Here is a 21,792-nt window from a genome sequence, read left to right as displayed (position 1 = left end):
CTCCTGCTATGATGGGGTGACAACCTTAATAGATGAGGCAAAGGCTGTGAATTTTGGCTGTCTGGACCTTAGTAAAGCCTTTGACACTGTCTTCTGCAGCATTTTCCTGGAAAACTGTCTGCTCATGGCTTGGATGGGTAAAAACACAACTGGATGGCCAGGCCAGACAGTGGTGGTGAATGGAATTACATGCAGCTGATGGCTCGTCACCGGTGATGTTCCCCAGGGCTCAGTACTGTGGTCTGGTGCACAAGTTCTATGAGGAGTGGCGGCAGGAGCTGAAGTTGTTTAGCCTGGAGAAAAGCATGCTCGTTGGACAACTTACTGCTCTCTAGAACTACCTGAAAGGAGTTTGTGGTGAGATAGGGGTTGGGCTCTTCTCCCAAGTTACAAGCAATAGAAGAAGAAGAAATGACCTCAAGGTGTGCCTGGGAAGTGGTGGCATTACCATCTCTGGAAGTGCTGAAAAGACATGTTGATGTGGTGCTTAGGGGCCTGGTTTAATGATCGACCTGGTGTTAGATTAATGGTTGGACTTGATGATCTTGGAAGTCTTTTCCAACCTTAGCAGTTCCATGTTTCTCTTCACTGCCCCTCCACTCCCAGTGAGCTTCTGTCTTGTGTTGTACTTGATACTAGAACAGGTTTCCTAAGATGCAATAAGAGAACCTGATAAAGATGCAGCTATATGAATAGCAGTATTGTTCCAGAAAGGAACAGTTTTACATCTTCTCCAACAGCTGAATGGAGGACTCCTATGCAATGATGTCCTCCATCTGAGCTGTTTCCTCTCTTGAAGAGGCTACCGAATGTTATGAGCAGTACTGCAATAGCAGCCCTGTAATGTTCATTTCTTTGTATGCTGAAAGTATCTGTTACTGTTCAGTCCCCTTTGAGTTGCTGTTCTGATCCTTTGGGTTTTCTGATTTAATAGTCAGTGTTTACTTTTACGAAGGGAACTGTGATCTGGAATGTGTTTGTTGCCTTGCTAAGGTTGTTGTGGATGAAATAATGAACCTTGATTCACTTCACTAAAACTCTACAATAATATTAAATAGTTGAAAGGGTACTCTGTAACAGGATGGTTTACCTGCTCTCCATGGGTTTGGTTGATAAGGCAAATTTTATGTGCTTAAATTGCAAAGAAGACCCAATTGACATGAGAAAGCACTGGAGTCTTTTGGTTGTTTGGGGGTTTTTTTGTGTTTATTGTTGTTGGGTTTTTTTTGGTTTGGTTTGGTTTTTTTGTTTGGTTTCCTCATTAGGAAAGGTTATTTTCATAGGAAATGTAATATAGCATTCAGATTTCTGGCAGACATTGATACTCTTCATTACTGGAATTTTTAAGGTAAAGTCAGACTGGAGTATTACATAGCAGTTCTTCAGAATTATGCTTTGGTATTATTTTGGTTTTTTGTTTGTTTGCATGGTTTTTTTCTCCTGCAAGAGCAACTTTAAACGTAGAGGTTCAGGAGACATGCTCACGTACGGGTATACAGTCACAATATATTTTGACTCCATTTTGTACACTTGGTTATTTGTAGAGACCAGAAAAACAGAGAGAGGAAGGAAAATAAATAACATTGGAAATACTTTCTCATCAGCTCTTATCAAGGGACAAGGGGAAAAAAAAAAGAAAAAGGGAAAGAATAGTTTCGGAAATGGAGGAGAGTGAAGAGTTGAAAAGTAGAAAAGACTGTGTTTGTTCTAAGGCTCAGTTTTAAGTAGAGGTAGGAAAAGCCATGTCTTTTGGCATATTATCTGGGAACCACTGAAACACCTTGCTGAGTGCCCTGAAAGAGCTGGAGTTGTACTGATGATCAAAGCAGTGAAGGTATACTACAGCAAAAGAAAAAAAAATTGAATTAGATCAATAGCTTATGGGTCAGTTTCTCAGTAACTTCTATTAAACTAATTATGTGCTTTAGTACTTCATTTTACCTTTATAATATGTATGACAATTCTAGCTTTTCTATGGCAGTACTGGTTAAAAGTTTTGTTTTTTTTTTTATTTAGTATCACTTTCAAAGTGATTATGTCACTTTGTTTATGATTAATACTTAAATATTTTTTCTTTAGCTCATATGAGTTCTCTTTTTGTTACTGTATCCTTTTTTCCCCCCGTAAGGAAATGCAATGCTTATAAGTGGCAGTTTGTATCCCAGTAGTTAATTACATTAGCAATTTGCTTATCCTCAAGATCAGCTAAATAAAATTGATTTTTAAACAGGAAATAATGCTGACTTTTTTCCTACACTATTTTTATTTTTAGGAATGTTGTCTCTGCAATTTGAGAGGTGGTGCATTGAAGCAAACTACTGACAAAAAGTAAGTAATATATTTTTCAGGACTGTATGTGCTTATTTTTGACTTTATTCCCAATCCATTCCCATGTGCAAAGCATTTGTAAACATAATTACTTGACAGTGTCCCTTGAAGCTGAATTGTTGCAGAACTAAAATTACTGCTATTCAAATGCGCCACTGGCATTTTGTGAAATAGTTAGATAATAAAATGTACGTTTGCTTTAGTATTTGCACGCAGCTTGTTCCAAATTTTAATCTGCTGGCCTTCGTATAGAGAAAGTAAATAAGAGCTCATTTATCCCTGTTTGCATGAGGAAGTCTTACCAAACAGCAAAGTGTATTTTCCTCTTTCATCCTGAAAACTACCATACAATACCTTTGAACTTCTAAAACCAGTATTTTCAGTTAATTAATTTTAATCATATTGAAATAATTTTCAGTTCTGAGGTTGTTCTTTTTTTATTCAAATACATTTATAGCACACGCTGTCAAAAATAGTATTGTTGATGACGTATTATTAACAGAATCAGTATTTTTTATTGTACCTGGATGACAGAAGACTGTGGCAAGAAACTCTAACAGATAAAGTGGAAAATGTCTCACCTTAATATTTTGTCAATCCCAGTAATACAACAGTCTTCATGCATTTCGAATTTCATAATTAATTGGATTATTTTAGTAGCTTCGCAATATCATGTAGACTCTTTCTTTAATGCTTTGGAATGCAGTGATAAGACATAATCTTGGTACAACATTATTTTTTGCTTAGCAGGAAAGAATTTATTTGTCAGTGATTTGCATTGGGTTGCATGACTGGTAAATTGTTCAATTAGTAGAAGATTTTATGTGAAACTCAGGCCATATCTTACCTGCAAAAAGCATTAATATTGTAACCAATCTAGTGGAGGTTTTGGCCAGTACATGAAAATTCTCAGCTGATTTTTAGTTTAAATTCCCTTAAATTTGTTACTTGCTTTAATCACAAAAAAAAAAGGGGGACAAAAAAAATGGCAGAAATATCTCATGCCCTTTTTAATATTTGCTGTTGACTGATTACAGGTTGCTTGTTTGAAAATATGTATCTTTTTTTGTGGACCAATTGAAATTTTTTCCAAATATTTCATAAGATTTATTAATAGAAAAAAAATCCACAGAGGTTTACATAAAGTGACTTTCTTTGTGTAACAATACATAAAGTCTTTGGCTTTACATTCTGTCACTCTTTAGGTTAGTGTTAGAGATTTATGACATGGAATTTCTGTAAAATCAGTTCAACTGCTGTTTTCCTGTTTCCATAATACCTTATAGCTGTTATACATTGTGGAGTTTTTCATCTATCTTTCAGCATTAGCTACCATTCCAAGATTTTGAGTTTTTCAGAAAAGTATGTTACAAAAATGTCTTTTTTTTCCACAAGTGTAAAATCTTACATGTGCATTCTCTTTGCTCCTTCTTTGCTCCTTACATACTAGTGAGAGATATGACCATTACTTGTATTTAAAAGCTAACGTATCAAACTCAGTGTGTGTGCGTGCAGGAAACAATTTACCATATAGGAGAGTTGAGATTCCTTCTTTTCAGCAGAACACAGCAATTATTTTGAGTCTGTTAGGTTGAGAGATGTCAGAGTATAAATGATTGGGTAAAGATTGATTGAAGAGGTATTTTATTTACATCATTTCTGTCCCATAAAGCTTAGATGATAAGACTGTAGTTTAGCAGGTGGGCAGGCAGCAATGAAGAGAAAAACGGTGTTATTAAAAATTTAAAGAAGTCTTAAAGCAGAACTCTTTCCTTTAAGTTAAAACATGAAGAAAGCTGTCACCTTAATAAAATTATAGATCTGCAAGCTTTACCTGCTTTTATTTGGGCTGAATTTATAACTTGCTAATTGATATGTCATCTTTATATACAGCTGTTATTTCACACTGATGAATACAACTTTGAAGTCACATGACAGCAGTTTATATTTAGTTGCTGGGTGTCATATTATACTTTTTTAGATGTTTTTGTCAATGACTTATTTGAAATACTACTTCTCTACTGCAGGAAAGAGAAATTATTTCTATTTTCTGCATCACCCTCCATCTCCTTCAGTTTCAGCCCACATTCCTGTTAATCTGCTAAGATGCTCAAATAATGTGTGTCTCTTGGAGATATACAGAAAGGGGAGTGAGGCAAGCATTCAGGGCTTAGAGAAATAGAGCAGATGGGGTAATGAAACCAGATGTACAGTGAATGACAGGGAATAAGGCAAATATGAGTCAAAGAATAGAAATGTTTTCCTTTCTTCAGATTTACTACTTGTCTACCCCTAAGAGATTTTAGAAGTAATCTCAGAATGCTGCTCTTTGTTAATAAGAATGTCATTAGCTTCTCTTTTACTCCATGAAACATACACTTTCAATATTAATTTCAGACTTTTTAAGGTTTCATTTAGCCTTTCTTATTCTGATATTTATGTATTGAAACAGAATTTGGAGGATAATAGCAGTGCTTTCTGATGAATATAGGAAGCACATAAATGATCTGACAAACTTCCTGAAGTTGCACTGAAGTCTTACATGTAGCGTTGGTCCTAGGCACTTGCAGGTGTTTTCACTGCTAAAGGTGATCCAGTTCATGCTGGGCATTGCACTGATAGAATGATCACTCTGCTGCTTTTATGACATTGTGTCTGTAAACAGAAGATCTTGATAGTATACTTTGTTTTGCATTTCAGTAGATATATGACTCTTTGTGATCATGTGCGTTGCCTACAAATAGTTACTCAGGTCTGAGTAGTGTTAATACAAAATGCTGTAGGTGATAAATTACTCATGAACCAAATAGCATGTTCTTTACATACATACCTGAATGGCACAACTACGAAAGCTTTGCACTTAATAGAAAGTGAAAGATGCTTAAAAAATGTTGCAACAAAGCCTCAGTCTGAAATTATATTTAAATGATGTGGTGGTGGTGTAACATTTGCTAAAATATTTTGAAGAAGTTTAGGAAAGCCTAATAAGGAACTAAGTAGAGATGGATACCTTTAAAAAAACCCAAAAACAAAAGCAAAAAACAAACACACAGCAAGTAGTGAAACATCTGAAACACTTGTACTTCTATGTTTTTTTTGGTGGTATTTTTGACTTGCCACTTTTCACAGGTGGGCACATGTAATATGTGCAATTGCCATCCCAGAAGTCAGATTTGGTAATGTCACAGAGCGTACTCCGATAGACACTAGCAGAATACCTTTGCAAAGGTTAAAATTGGTGAGTAGTGTATTAATATATGCTTTGCTATTAAGGTGTTCCAATATTTGAAATGTATTGAAAATCTGAATTGTGATGATTATTGCCAGGTAGAGAGCAGTAAACCATGTTTAAGGTAAGGAATAAATAACCAGGTTTTTATTAAGATGGGCCTTTTGACACATGGCAATTCATTAACACTGATAACAGTCTTTGGTGTTCTACTGAAAGTAATTCAAAGCTGTTGTTCCACAAAAAAAGAATAACAAACTTGATCAATGTCAACTGTGAAAGTTTCACTTTTGGAACTCTACTGGTGATGAAACCTGAACAGACTGGGAATATTACACAATATGTGTTTGTGAGGTCTCTTTATTGTGGCTTCTTACCTCAGTGAACTAGTTATGAAGGTAAAAGGATGTATGATCTGCTTGCTACATTGTATCTCTACCATCTGGACATTGAAAAATGTGCATAAAACAAATCACACAACAAAGAGTGTCGTTCAAGAAAACTGATGTACCCAAGCAGAAGATATGCATAAGTGCAATATACTTGCTATGTTACATGTGAATTACTTAAGTTGTCACTGTGTGCATGACTGTGATGTCTGATAGAAAGTGAGTGATTAGTGGCCCATTCAAAGCCTTAGAGAAAGCATAAGTCTTCTGGATCTGCCCGACACTGTTTCCAATATAGTTCTTGGTCTACCTTAGCTTGTACTCACTTATTTTGAACTATTAATATTTTCTTTCTTTTTTAGTTTACTTTCATTCCATTTGTTAGCTTTTGTCTTTTGTAACTGCATTTCTAAATGTGGAAGTGGAGTGGTTTAAACATTGGAGTGGTTTAAAATTGGTAGCCTGTCCTTCAAATGGCAATCTGTTTTGAATTTTTGCTCAAAATTTTAAAATTTGGTTTTCACAAATCCTTTAAAAATAAGTTGAAAGACATATCTAAAGAGTGTATATATAACATACTATAAAAATGTAGGGTGACTGCTTGAAAATTGTTAATTCAAGGGTTGAAAACACAGAAATCATAGAAACAGAATGATTAAGGTTGGATGGAAATGACCTCCAAGTTCATCAAGTCCGAATTCTGACTGAATAACACCATGCCCATGGTGCGCACCTTATCACAATGTGCCGTGACTACTCATTTTTTGAACACTTCCAGGGATGGTGACTCCGCCACTTCCCTGGGGAGACTGTTTCACCCTTTCAGTGTTAACCACCCTTTCAGTGAAGAAATTTCTTGTTCTATCCAACCTGAACCTCCCCTAGTGGAGCTTGAGGCCATTTGCTGTTGTCTCACTGCTTTTTACTTGGGAGAAGAGACTGATCCCCATCTCACCATACCCTTATTTCAGATAGTTGTAGAGAGTGATAAGGTTCCCCCTGAGCCTCCTTTTCTCCAGGCTGAACAACTCCAACTGCTCCAAATAAAACTTGCTCTCCAGACCCTTCACAGCTCTTCTATTGCCCTTCTCTGGACTTGCTTCAGCGCCTCAATGGCCTTGGAGTGAGGGACCTGAAACTGAACACTTCTATTTTTTCCTTCAGTGGATAGAATATTGCTTATAGTGCTTAGTGCTTTTTCAGTTCTTGATGCCTCCTTCAATATAATGGCCAGTCTTCGCGAACGAAGATTTTGGGAAAGGTCTTTTTACCTTTCCAGCCTGCGCAATGGATTTTTTAGGTGAGACACAGCATGCGCTGAACTGAGCCCACCCTTTAATCCTAAGGTTCATCTGCCGGGGCCAAGCAAGCTTGGACAATGGCAGTGAGGTCCTCAGGACGTAGGTTTGTTTAGAGTGACCCTCTCATAGATGGATGGCCTCACAGGGCTAACAGGCTCCATCTGCCCGGGGGACTGGGATTCGAACCTGGGTCGCAGCAGTGAGAGTCCCGCATGCTAACCACTAGGCCACCAGGGGTCCCCTCCTTCAATATAAAATGACATTGAACCACTGCAGGTTGTATTATGCTGTGTATGTGCTTATAGTCTTCTGCCAGTACATGGCTGTTTAGAAATAGAGTACTTACCTTCCTGAACACTGTTTTTTAAAGTAAAAGAGTTTGTATGTTTGAGTGGAATGAATGTTGTGAAGAAGAAATTCAGCTGAATACAATAAAAATGAGAGGCAGGGTACTTCATAACAGCCATAAGTGTAGTAATGCTGCAGGTAGTAGACAGCCTTACTGTGAGGGAGGGAAACACTATAATCCTGGTTAGCACATTAAACCTTAGTTTTCCAAGATTTCTTTTCTGACATTAAATTTGTAATGAAATAGCTAGGCTTGTACTGATTTAAGAGAAGTAGGCAGTTTGACCATTTCAAAAGTCTCTGTAATGATATAATGTCAATCGACCGATAAAATGTTGCTTCTTGGGTAAAGAAGCAGGAAAAAAGTCTGCTGTAAAACCACCAGCAGTCTGCTTTTACATTTTGGCTTTTGTTGCAAATAATTTACTGTATCTGATGATTTTACTCCACTGTGTATCACAGCGAATACCCTAGCTAAACTAATTTTCCTGAATGATATTGTATTAGTCTGTATTTAAAAAATAAATATATGCATATATTCCATGGAATTTCATGGATACTTACTTTGTATTTTCTCTAAAGCCCTCTGTTTTAGACCCTTTTTGTAAAATATTTCTCTTGTTTCCTGAAACATGGGGTTCCTATTTCTCTAAAGAGTTTGCTGTCAATAACCTTGTGTATATCTGCCACATCATTCTCAAATAAATGTGATCTTTATATTAGTGTTTGCTTCATGACTGTTGATGCTACAGAATAGCAATTAAGCTCTCATACCCACTGAGCACTGGGTACCTTGCTTAGAGGTAACCCCAGGAATTATCTGCAAATTTAGTTGTTTCTTTCTCTAGGAATGCCTCTCTTTTCTTCTCTAAACTTGGCCCAATTTCCATCTTTACATTTCGTTCCTCTCCATTATCATTTACTCTTTACCTTGAAGTAGACAGTTGATACTGTCTGTCTTGCTGTTAATTTCTGTAAAAGCATACCGAATGTTGCACACTTTGAGTTAGCTCCAGGGATATGTGAGCAATTGTTTCAGGACAGTTGTGCCATTTGAAATTGTAGGGACTGTCAGTGCTGCTATTCAGCAGCCAAATCCTGTTTTGCAGCTAGCCTATTTGTTATTCACCACTCTCTGTCATTCAGAGCCAGAGTCGCCAGAACAAAGGCAGGTTTTGTACATTGTTTCTTGATACTGAGCCTTCATAAGCAATAATTTTTTAAAAATACATTTTTGAACCTATTTTTATAATCCATTTTATGATAAAGCACGGGGTAGCTAATAGTAAATGTGGGCTCCCCTACTATGCTACCTCTTCTTTGCAATATTTAGGATGTGTTTTGTTGACTTTTTTTAATGAGCAAAACAGAACAGAAAACAAATATAAAGGAATAGATTACATTCTAGCATACAACCATACCAAAACTAGATATTACAATGTAGGAGCAAATGGTTCTAGTTGTTTTAAACATTTTCTATCCCTGTCCTCTCTCTTCCTCCCTCCTGAAATACTAAGAAACCCAAATAATCAGAATGTCTGCTGTTTTCAGAGATCCACAGAGGCAAAACCACCATTGTCTTTGATGTAACATCTCCAAAGGAATATCAAAGGAAATAAAAAGTCCTTTTTTTTTTTTTTACAAATTAAAAAGCATCTGTGCAAACATGAACATATTGGTAGGCTGTTTTGTATTGCTTAGCTAGTATGTGTACTGATTGCTGTTAAATAGTTTTAATTCACTGGAAATTTTGGGTTGGAATCAGTGTGTCTCCTGTCAGTCTTTCCTTTATTAGATATTCAGGATATACTCATTTATTCCAGAGTAAAAAAATCAATATTTGTATTATAGTAGCTGACAGCTTTAAAATTGTTTTATGCAACTATCTCACATTTGCAGGTTAGTGGGTTGTCGTAGCGTGGCAAAATGTTTCTTATTTCTCTAGCTCTTTTCAATAGGTTATATGTCATGTACCATCATTGCTGAAAATTTACATGACAGTGAAATTTTCATTAAAAATTAATTCTCTTGAAAATTATTCTTTAATATTAGTGGATGAAAACACTCTAAATAGAAGATTTATCTGCTTTGTTTTTCATAGGGGCATGTGAAAGAAAAGAATGTGATATGCTTCTATTTTAGGGGTGTACACCCATGATATTGTTGGACTCTAGCTGAATTTTCATGTGAAAGCAAAAATCCTCCCAGGAAACTTCAGTGTGGAAAGCATTCCACAAAGTTGCCATAATCTGTAGTTTCTCCATATTGTCTCTCTGTGACTATACTTTTTCTATTTTTTTGAAATATAAGTGAATGAAAAAGTAAGATTGTCCTGGTCTCTTTTGTCAGAGAGTCAGGCTTTCTTCCTGTATATTGTATTCAATCTGGTTGGTCACATCCGTCCGACACTTTGAGCTCAAATAGCCACCTGGAATGACAATTTGTGATTATCAAACTACGAAACAAATATGTTGAATATGGATGTTTAAACACAGGTTCTAAAATGAAATGGCTGGAGGGATATACCTTACCATATCACACCTTATAAAACAATGTTTTACATAAACTGCAGTGTGCTAGCTGATTTGTGGACATATAGTTCAGATGGTCTCTGTTCCAGTGGTCTCCCAGTTCAACAGCAGACATATGGAACAAGCATGAATATGGGAAATAAACAAATGCCAAAGTAAGTACTTCTAATCTCACTGAAAATGTTAGGAACAGATAAAAAGGAGGCAAATTTGCTGAGAACTGGTGGAATGGGGGAGAACGCATGGAAGTTCTCCTAACAGAAGTGCAGAGTTTCAGCTGATGACAAGTTGGAACAACTATGTGATTTGTAGAATTTCTGCTGTGAATGAGTGTGGTGTCAGCTTCCATCCCAACACAGTTTAACAGCGTCCAACAGTTTATCCAAAGCAGACAAAGCTTAGGTTTCTAGCTGAGTTTAGCTTTATTTATTTTATTTTTGCCTTGTGTCATTTGTCCTTGGGTCTCCAAGAGGAGCTTGGGTGTATGCTCATGCTTTTGAAAACCTGTTTTCCTTGACTATTTATATGTATGAGGCTTTGGGTCATAGAAAACCGGCTGGATTCCTTTGTGTGTCAAAGTCAATGATAAAACTCAATTTTACTTCGGGAGGGGAAAAGCTTTTCCCCAAGTACCTAGATAGTCTCTGCTTTCAAAAGAGTGTTAATTACTCAGCTTAATTATAAATATTAATTACAGCTGCATGAAAAAGTCTCTGGGGATAAAAAATTCAGACTGACCTCTCAAACATCAAAGAGTAAGTACTCTCTTGTCTGTTATTTTATTTTAATAAAACATAGGACTTAAAACTAGAATTAAATGAAATCTGTTCCTACTCTAGGGCCAAGGAATTCAAACCAACAGGTACATTTAGAATCATTGGCATCTGTTCCTTTACCTATACATTTTGAGATGTCAGCTCTAAGATCATGTTTTGAATAGAGTGCATATCAACTCAGTAGCAAAATACATTATCTCCTTTCGGTATTTTTTGATGTTTTAAAACGCTTGGGTATTCGATTGGCTTTGTCCTTATAGGCAGTCACTGCAATGCTGTACTGAAACATGCACATAAGATGCCTTGTTTCTTTATCTGTAGAGTTTCCTATTATTTTTATATTTGAAATACTATTTCTCCAACAAAATAGAGGTAGAAAATGAGTTTTGGAATAGCTGAAGTTGCCCTGAAGCTTTTGATGACCTCAAATTTGTATTTGACAAGTGAACCGAGTATAACCACAAGTGTACTCTGAGTGAGGAACATTATTTTGAAAAGAAATCTACACTGTGATGATGACTGATCTACAAGCCTTTCAGTATCCAGCTGAAACCATGAAGTTTTTTTAGAAGGCTATACACTTTAAAATTTGCACCTGAAGGCAAATAATAGTGAGCTTGAAAGCCAGAGATTATAGTGTTGAAAGGTACATCAATTCTGAAAATACAGAGGTTTCTCAGTGGTATGGCACTGAAGAATGGAATCAAAGCAAAAATGTGTATGAGCTTTTAAAAGAACGAGCAAATATTCTCCTGCCTGTCATTCTATTTTAATGATGTATGGAACCTCAAAAAGGATTAAAGACATTTGAGGACACTGCTCATCTTCTGTGTTCTAATGTGCAATGAAATTCATTTGTTAAACTGCAGTGATGTAGTAGAACTATTGCAGCTGTGTTTGTGAAAGAGTAAAGAACCACTTGCAGTGATGTACACTAGTGTTGCTAAGTGTTTCTGGTAATACCAAGAAGTATTGATTACTTTCAATACTTCCAAAAATATTACTGGAAGGACTGTTGAGCAGAATCATTATACCGTACATACATTTGGGCGTTAACTAGCTCATTGCATGCATTCACAGGCAATGGGAGCAAAACAGACAGAAATCTTGAGACAGGTTTTAAAATATTTTCAAACTGTTTTAAAACTGTTAATGAAATAGCCTTTAGTGGCACTCTTGATTTTAAAACAATGGTAAACTAAGAATGATACAGTAGTTGATTACTGTAATATATAATTCCTTATAAATGTAGTGACTGTCATCATGTACAAAATAGAATTTAGTGTACATGCTTTAGTCACAGTGTTCATTAGATTTTTAATAGATATATTAGAAGAATGTACTTTTCTGGCTGTATAGTACGTACTGTCAGAATAAATTGCTACAATGAACAAGATCCTATGGCAAACTGTCAATTTGTATCTTGCAATGGTACCATTCTATCAAATCTTATGCGAGATATGGAAAATGTTAGTTATGCATGACTATAAATAATGTCTGAAGACAGAAAGAGACATAAATATGTTTGCTGATGTAAGTGTAGTAACTATCAAGGATTAAATGTGCCCAGTGTACGCAGAATTTAAGTAATGTTTTAGAAAACCAGGAGAAAGAAAGCTGGCACCAGGTTTGTATCTTAGGAAACGAATTTGTAGACAGCATAATCCAGGAAAACTTATCTCATATCATTACATGCACAAGGTAGTGCATGTCGTTACTTTTTTTGTATATATAGTGATTGAATACGTATCAAGCCAAGGTATTTTTAAATATAAATTTAAAAGTGAAAAAATTTCTTCTATGATTTTGTACCACCTTTGTGTTTGGGTTGGGGGTAATTCCAAATATCAGTACAACCTGGGGGATGAATTAATTGAGGACAGCCCTGCTGAGAAGGACATGGGGTACAGGGGATAAAAAACTGGACACAAGCAAACAATGTGTACTTGCAAACCAAAAAGCCAGCAAGCCAACTGCATCCTGAGCTGCATCAAAAGCAGCATGGCCAGCAGGTCAAGAGGAGGAATTCTCCCCGCCCACTCTGCTCTCGTGCGAGTACTCCCAGTTGGAGTAGCTCATCCAGCTCTGGGGTCCCCAGCACAAGAAAAAGTAATGGATCTGTTAGTATGGGTCCAAGACAAAAATGATCAGAGGGCTGGAGCACCTCTTCTGTGAAGATGGAGCTAAGAGGGCTGGAGCTGTTCAACCTGGAGAAGAGAAGGCTCTAGTGAAACCTTACTGTGGCCTTTCAGTACATAAAAGGAACTTCTAAGAAAGACAGGAAAAGACTTTTGGGCAGGACTTTCAGTGGCAGGACAAGCTGCAACAGTTTTATACTGAAAGAAGGTAGGTTTAGATTGGATAAAAGGAAGATTTTTTTACAATGGAAGTGATAGAGTACTGGAACAAGTTGCCAGCAGAACTTATGGATGCCTCAGAAAGAGTTCAAGGACGGTTGGATGGGGCTTTGACCAACCTGGTCTAGTGAAAGGTATCCCTGCTTGTGGTGGTGGGGTTGGAACTAGAAGATCATTAATGATCCCTTCCAAGCCAATCTATTCTATGATTCTAGAGGACAAGGAATGGGGACTTTCAAAGAACAAACGTATAATGAGGTAATCACCACTGATATTGCTGAGGAGTGTTGTTTTTTTTAAAAATGTATTTAATCTGTATGTAGTCAGTAACACAGCAAAATTTATTCAAAACTGCTTTAGACTTATGGATAATAAAAAGGTAAATTTCTAGAAGATTGAATAATACCACTTTATGGTCTCATAAATCATACTGGTAATAATTGCAGTGATGCTTCAGTTTAAAATATCTTACTCTGGACACAAAGGTGATACAAGGTTATGGAAGAAATTTTTTTCTCCTATAAAGTTACATTCAAAAAAGTGTGCAACATTGCCTTTCCTGTAGTCACTGGGGACTTTCCATGACTACCATGACTTTTCAAATATGATGGAAAGTGGCCTGGCAGCTGTATCAGCTGATTCCTTCAGGACACTGGGATGCATCTCATAAGGCGTCATGGTCTTGTGTATGTTTAGGTTCCTCAGGTGGTCTTGAACTCAATTGTCTCTTACAATGGGATTGACTTCATTCCCCCAGTTTCTGTCTTGAAATTCAGGGACTTGAGAGATATGGGAAGATTGATTGCTAGTGAAAACTGAGGCAAAAAAAATTTTTGAGTACATAATATTTTTTTTAATCTTCCTTTTCTAACCAACATGCCTGTAGAAGCCATTCTTATTATTCTTTGCATCCATTACCAAACTCAGCTTCAGCTGCAACTTAGCTTTCCCTACACAACTTCTGTATTCTTCCTAGGATACATGTCCGTGGTTCCACTGCCTGTGCTTTTCCCTGTCTTTCAGTTTGACCAGGAGATCCTTTCTAAGCCATGCTGGTCTCCTGCCTTCCTTGTCTGAATGCTTACGATGGGAATTGAGAGCTCTTGAGCTTTAAGAAAAATGTCCTTAAAGATCTCCCCATTCTATTCTGCTCCTCTTCCCCTGAGGGCAGTTTCCCACAGGGTCCCGTCCACTAATTCCTTAAATAACTAAAAGTTCAGGCTCCTAAAATTCAGGGTACTGACTTTAATCTTTGTTTGGCCTGTAGCCCTCGAGATGGTGAATTCCACCAGGGCGCAATCACTTCAGCCCAGGCTGCCATCATCTTGACCTCTCCAGTTAGTTAATCTGTGACAGTAAGCAGCAAGTTCAGTAACACTTCTCCTCTGTCACCTGGCTCTGTGTCACCTGGGTTAAGAAACTATCCTTGATGCTCTCCAAGACACTCCTGGACTGCTTATATCTTGCCAAGCTGCTTTTCCAACAGATGTCAGAGTGACTGAAGTCCCTGAGGTGGATCAGAACTTGCCAGAGTGATGCTTCCTGCAGTTGAAGGTAGAAGGTTTTGTCAACAGGCTTCTCTCAGTGGCGTGGCCAGTAATAAACACAAACCATGAGGTTTCCTTTGTTGGCTTGCCCTCTTATTTTCAGCCACAAGGTCTTGACCTTGCTGTTTTTCAAAGACAGGCCTGTGCAGTCAGTCCAGAGGAGAAATTGCCTGTTCCTCCTTCCTTGCCTGTCCCTTCTGAACAGTTTATAGCTACCATTTGGAGTGCTGCAGTTGTGTGATTTGTCCCACAACTTTCAGTGATTGTGATTAGATCATAGCTGTCCAGCTGCACAGTCACTTCCATCCCCTTCTACTTGTTACTTATGCTGTTTTATAGATTTGATGTACTTTAAGGATACAGTCATGAGTAATTGATAAATTAATTATTTGGACATAATAGGAAATAGTTCAAAACTCAGTTCAGTGAGAATGTTTAGCTCTCAAGAGGTTAAATTTATATTTTTAATACTTTTAACTACTTTTTTCCTGTCCTTTTCCTCATTTAAAGTTCTGTGCCATGAGGCATTGCTGTGGTGATACTTGGAACATTACTGTGAGACCTGTACCCTGGAGGGAAAAAGGTCCAGTTCAGATTATAAGCTTGAGAACCTGTTTACATGAACAGATACTGGTTTTCCTTCAGGAAGCTGACTGCTATTTGAAATAATATTTGTAAGGAGCTGCTGAAGAAAGTAGTAAGTTGAGTTGCACAGCAAATTCTGGGGATTTAAAGTAACTCAAGTTAGCGTTCATTTTGAAGAAAAAAACTAATGGCTGATTAGGGATTACCAGGGATTACCTTTTTTTTCTGTAAGTTGAAGTAGCTCTCTGTGAGCTTTCTATATATGCAATTTCCAAGAAAAAGGATGAGGTATCTGTTTTAGATAAACTTTTATTAGTGGAAAAATGGCACATTCTTTTAGAGACTAGTGATTTTTCCTGCCGTTGTTTACAGTGGGGCTTTTTTAACAGTAATTTATTTCATGCTGCTGTTTTGTTTTGGATCCCACTGTTATCAGAAGAAGGTATGGTCTCTTAGACAGCCACAGCTTGAACTACAGATGAGTGTTTTAAATTATCCCAAGTGACAGAGAACAACATTTTGCCTCTGGAGGAGTGGCGTGTTTTCTCTATGTAGTGGTGTGAGATCATTTGCTAGGCACATCCAGGGTGTTTAACTGTGTGGTCCTGAGGAATGCCTGTGTGTTATTTTCATTACTAGCAAGCATTACATCTGTCTTGTCAGCTCTGAACTTAAGCAGCTTACTTATTCCTTGTACCTTATCACAGCAGGGCACTTGGCAAGCTGAGAGACTACCCTGTCCAAGTCTGACAAATATAAGTCATAAAGCAATGTCAACATAGTAAGGATGGCACTGCAGTCTACATCATCTTCCAATTTCTCCAGTAGCCTGTATTTTACAGAATGACACTATGACAGAAAAATCTGTTGGTGGAGAGTCAGTGTTACTGTCTGCTTTTTTCAACAGAGAATGGTGTGTGTCCAAAGCTGCTATAACAAAATCACACATAGATTGGCATGGAGTTCATAAAATGAATAATGAATATGTTAACTTCATATTCCACAGAATTTAACTTTGTGGAACTGGGCAGTTATAGGGGTATATGAACACAAGTAGAGGCTGTAGAAGATATCCTAAACCGGATTTGAAAGATTATATATTCCCCGGCTTTTTAATATCAGAGCAGTAGTAGAAGATATGTTCTTAAACAAGTGTAACACAAATCAACTGTAAATAAAAAAGCCGTTGCAAATAAAAACTTTGTTTTAAAGACCTTCTTATCCTGAGGAAGAGATAATACACATGAACCTTTAGTCTTTTGCATGGTGTCTCATGTTCGCCATCCCTTTGATAGAATGGTAGCTATCTCCATTATCTCTCAATGTTAAGGCAACGTGTTCCATGGAAATGATGGCTGGAGAGAGAGAGAGTGGAATATAGAGAAGAATAATTCACATTAACTGATTCTGTATGATATTCAGCCAACCATCTGGTCTATAACTTACTGGTTTTCTTCTGCAATATTAAAAATAAATTCCTTGATGACAAAGGCATTAGAGTCTTGCAGCTGGGCAGCACTTAACGTGATTTTGGAGAAATTCCAGATCTTTGACTAATAAGGCTTGACTTATATTGCAGGTGTCCTTCGGTTGTAAGCCTTTTGCTTTTTGACCAGCATGGAAGAGTATTTTTATCCTTATGAGAGGTCTTTGGTTTTTATAACTGATATCTGTTTGCTGGCTGGTTAATTTTGCTCCTGTAACACAACTTGCAGTGTAGACTTATCCTATTCATAACTGCCTATAATGTGCATTTTCCAGTTCAACATCGTAGTTTTTAGACACCTCCATGTATCTGAAAAATACTGTGGTCACTGTGAAAGCTACCTTTGAGATAACTGTCGTGTAAGTCTCTTTACCCTTAGGAATTTTCTGTTTGCAATAATCGAATTCTTTAATTAGTCATAGTAAAAATTATATCATTATAGCAAGTAGAAATTGGAGAATTTTTAAAGAGAAATTGAGAACATGCAGCTCTCACCTGGATATGCCTTGTTAGGTTAATGGGAAGTATAGGAGATGAAGGTTTACTGAATGTGTCACAGAAAAGATCTGCCATCCCTTACAGAATCACAGAAACACAGAATCATTTAGGTTGGAAAGACTTCTGAGATCATCCAGTACAGCCTTTGACTGATTACCACCTTGTCAACTAAACCATGGCGCTAAGTGCCACATCCAGTCTTTCCTGAAACATCTCCAGGGACAGTGACTCCACCACCTTCCCGGGCAGTACATTCCAATTTTAACAACCCTTTCCATGAAGAAATTCCTCCTGTTGTCCAATCTGAACGTCCTCTGGAACAACTTGAGGCCATTTCCTCTTGTCCTAAGGATTGTTACTTAGGAGAAGAGGATGACCCACACCTCATTACTACCTCATTTCAAGTAGTTGTAGGGAGTGATAAAGTCTCCCCTGAGCCTCCCTTTCTCCAGGCTAAATAATCCCAGCTCCCTCAGCAGTTCCTCATATGACTTGCTCTCTAGAGCTTTCACCAGCTCCGTTGCCCTTCTCTGGACTCACTCCAGCACCTCAATGTCTTTCTTGAAGTGATACCTTTCTTGATACGGGGAACTACAGTTTAGTTTAGCTTTTTGGGTGCCGTCTTTCAGTCTTTTTTGGTGATTTCCTTGTTTGTATAGCTGAGTAATTGTGACTCGCATACAAGCAGGTATCAGAGTAGTACTTGCTGACCAAATATTTGTATAATTCAGAGCTTCGTGCTGTCCTAGACAGCTTCTAGTAAATTACAGGCATTGCCAAATATATGCGACTCAAGCTTTTTTCGTAATTATTATCTAAATAAGTGGAAAAAAAATGAAAGCATGGAGATTATAAGATCAGGTAAGCAACATGGAAATAAGGGAGCTTTACTAGATATTTATCCCTTGCTATCAGATTACTTTAAAAGAGAAAAATTAAGATCAAGATCCTTGTCAACCTGAGTTTGATTAAATGATTAGTGAGTAGTCAGTGGGATTATGGATGAGACTTGGTGAACTTTCAGTGTGTCTCATCTGTATGAAAGGAGGGTTGATATTGCAAAGTGATTTTCTTTTCTTTTTTTTTTTTTTTAATCAGAAAACATCACTCAGTACAGAACCTTGAACTGTACAGCGCTTTGTAAGCAAAGCAGCTAATGGCTAAGTATTTTTGACCTTAATCATTATGGAGAGAAAAGAGAGAAAATTTAAAGTGCAAGTGAACATTATATCTAAGCAAAAGGAAGAAGATACATAACATAAAGCTACTCAGAGGGATGATTACAGTCTATGTAGTTCATTTGGGGTGGCCAGATCTATAATTTTTGAATGGTTTAGTTTCTAAATTTTTTTTTTCTTCAGTGCAACAAAATCTGAGCATAAAATGTCTTCTGTGTTAGGTTTTACTGTGGAAATTTCCACTATCCATAAGTTTATGGATCTGAGCTGAACTGACACTTTACTCTACTGACCTGTAGTCAGGGAAGTACTTGAGGTCAGACGACCTTAAACTTGTGTAGTTATTCTGTAGGAGTGATTTTAAAGAATAAGGAATGACCATAGTGTATTTTTAAGCATGTTTGAGAGCTTAGCAACATCTCACCTAATGTTTTTTTAATTAATGTTTTAACTGAGAATAGAAATATTTCTTACAAGCCTGGCATTTTCTTTAGAGCTGTGTAGATGTTTTATACTCTGAAAAATCGAAGTGCTTTGTGGAAATAGGAAATTATTTTAAAAGGAAACAAAAATATTTAGTTTGAATTAAAACTTGACTTCAACTTCTTTTTCAAGCTTTAAAAAAATTTGGTACGTTTAGAAAGTAGTGGTTTCCTTTTTTTGTTTGTTTTTTTTTTGAGGGGGGTTGTTTCTTGTTTTTCATTAGAAATTTCATGTGTTTCATTTAGAAATTATCAAAATGATCATTTGTCATTAGATTCACATCCTGGAATTGTTTTTTATTGTGTTTCTGTGTCACTGATTTCTCTTTCATAGGAACTTTTGGTATCATTTAGATTTAAGTATAGCTTCTGTTAGAGATTTAAAATTTTCCTGCTCTCCTTAAGATTTGATGGGAAGGTCAGATTACTGCATTGCATAATCCTGAGATCCTTCAAAAAGTAAAAGAGATGATGTTGCTAAATAGAGCAATCAGTTTTATGGATCCACATATTTAACCATGAAGAAGGAATTCACACTTGGGAACAAGAAAGTCTAATATAGTGAAATTTTAAGAATGAGGGAATTGAAGAATAAAATATGTAAATGAAAGTCTTTTCTAGACTAACCACCAGTGTGAACAAAAAAATAGCTACGTTAATATTTTTAACAGTCTTTTCAAATTCAGCTCTTGTTATAGATGCTGGTGCTGTATTATAGGTGTAGACAGTATTATTTATTTATTTTGTGGAAAGGTTATAAAGCACAGGATTTCTATATTGTAATTCCTTGGTAGGTTTTTATTCTAAGATAATTAGGAATGTGAATATGTAATTCTCTGCAGCAGGTTACAGCTTGTAACTTAGAGAAGGTTTGGAGTGCAGCACGCAGGGCTTTTGGTGAATTATCTGGATTCTGAATTTCTTAATTTGCAATGAAATTGCTTCTTATCTAAACAGAAAGCTTCAGACTTTTCAAATATCTGCTAAATGGCAAATCTTGAGAAGTAAACTTGAAAAGGAAAAGACTCTAGATAAGCAAAGTGATAGTTTGTGGGTTTTGCTACAAAGTCTTGTTATAGTGTTTGATAAGTCAATAGCCAAGGTGAGCTGCTCCATAGCTGGCCAGGTCTGCAGTGGAGCAGAAGATCTTGGTGCATAGCAGGGTTTCCTGAGGAAGGGAAGTGCCAGGGCAACAGAGAGACCCACCTGGTTCTGGCAGCTCTCACAAGAGATGCTGATGAGTCCTGGGCATTGCCTGAGGAACCGCAGCCACCTCCGAACCTCTACAGTAGCCTGGAGAGTGTGAGTAACCAGGGCATGGCACAGCAGTTAATGCAGAAGGATGCACAGTAATAGTGTCAACACTGTACCAGTTTAAAAGGTGAGTTCAGTTGGTGGTCATCACCTTCCTAGAAGGTGTTTAGCTATGTCATCTACCCGGCAGAAAACTATGTCTTCTGCACTCACCAGAACTGATGTGGCTACTCAGAGAGAGTTCCCATGAAAACATGTAGCTGTTCTGGTCTCAGACTTCAGGGCAAATGTTGCATTAAGAGTAAGGCCAATTTTTCTATTGCCTTAAATTTGGCAAAAAATAAACTCCCTCGCATTCTAGGTGGTCCTCTGATATGAGAGGGACTAGGAGATGCTGGGCTTAGGTACTACATGATGGCCAGTTAAACACTAAGCAACAGAAATGCAGAGCCAAGTGACAGTGTAAATCTGGTTGGGTTCAATGAAAACTACTGTGATTATGGATTCACAAATAGTGTGATACACTAAACGCTTGGTCACACCCAGTGAACTCTTCATGGCTGGACTAGAAATGCAGTCAGGTTCAATAACTCTCATGGCCAGGTTCAAAATAGTGTAGTTTATTGACCAACAGAAATGCAGGTTCTCATCGGATTGTAAGTGATAAATAGACTGTCTGCAGAAGCACACATGAATACCTAGAATATAAATAATACAGCCAACAACAAATACATCCAATTTTGAGATGACTATGTAGCATTAAAAGTATAATCACAAACACAAGCTTGCTTTCTGAATTTCACAAAGAAACAGTCAATAGAGCTCACTGTTCGAGTCTTACCAATAAGTGTCCCTGTGGGGGAGGAGATAGGTATAGCCTGTCAACCATCCCAGAATACAAATGTGGAATCTCTTCTGATCTCCCTCCCCACTTAAGCTGTATTTATATTGTCGTCTTCCAAGGAGGGGAAAAGGTAAAGTTACAGTTGTTGTAATTTCATGTTTAGGTGGAGTTTGATTGACTTTAAACATTGGCATATGTGTGGGGGGGTGAAAAGTAATATGACAACCATGGTGTGTGGTGTGACCAAGCAGATACCTCCTTAGTCTGGTGTCAGAGATTTGGGAGGAACTGAAAAAGTGAAGGAGCATTAGGGAGTCTGAGAAAGAACAGCCATCAGAAAAAAATACAAGATCAAGGGTATCCTATATCTTCCCACCACCATGCAGGAGGCAGTAACTTAAAGGAAAAAAATGAATGGAGGCAAGTCTATGCTCAGGGTGGTAGGCAAATGCCCTCCTTGCCAACCTCATCTCTCCGGGTGCCTTAGTATCTGAGTTTGAGGCTCTGGATGTGAAAGGTCAGTCAATTAATGATGTGGATGATGGTCCATCTATACTAGTAGTATTTCCAAGGTCAGAAAGGCCTACATCTCATATCAAGACCACCTCCGTGAGGAAGAAAAGACAGATTATAATTGAATGTGACTCTCTTCTGAGGGG

General features: G+C 37.3%; 1 protein-coding gene across 4 annotated transcripts in view; it reads left to right on the top strand.

Moving 5' to 3' along the window:
* The window catches only part of KDM4C (lysine demethylase 4C), a 248,398-nt gene that overhangs the window by 169,927 nt on the left and 56,679 nt on the right, over positions 1-21,792 (top strand). For 2 of the 4 annotated variants that reach the window (XM_027670574.1, XM_027670573.1), the window contains exons 16-17: positions 2,273-2,328; positions 5,458-5,566. In XM_027670574.1, the coding sequence (XP_027526375.1) occupies positions 2,273-2,328; positions 5,458-5,566 (165 nt within the window). Of the gene's footprint in view, positions 1-2,272; positions 2,329-5,457; positions 5,567-21,792 lie in introns of those variants that run through there. The other 2 variants (XR_003532110.1, XR_003532111.1) reach the window with 2 other exon arrangements.

The sequence above is a fragment of the Neopelma chrysocephalum genome, unplaced genomic scaffold (genome assembly GCF_003984885.1).
Source record: "Neopelma chrysocephalum unplaced genomic scaffold, ASM398488v2 Primary Assembly neopelma1_96921, whole genome shotgun sequence".
Lineage (NCBI taxonomy): Eukaryota > Metazoa > Chordata > Aves > Passeriformes > Pipridae > Neopelma > Neopelma chrysocephalum.
This window is presented reverse-complemented; position numbering and strand designations above follow the sequence as displayed.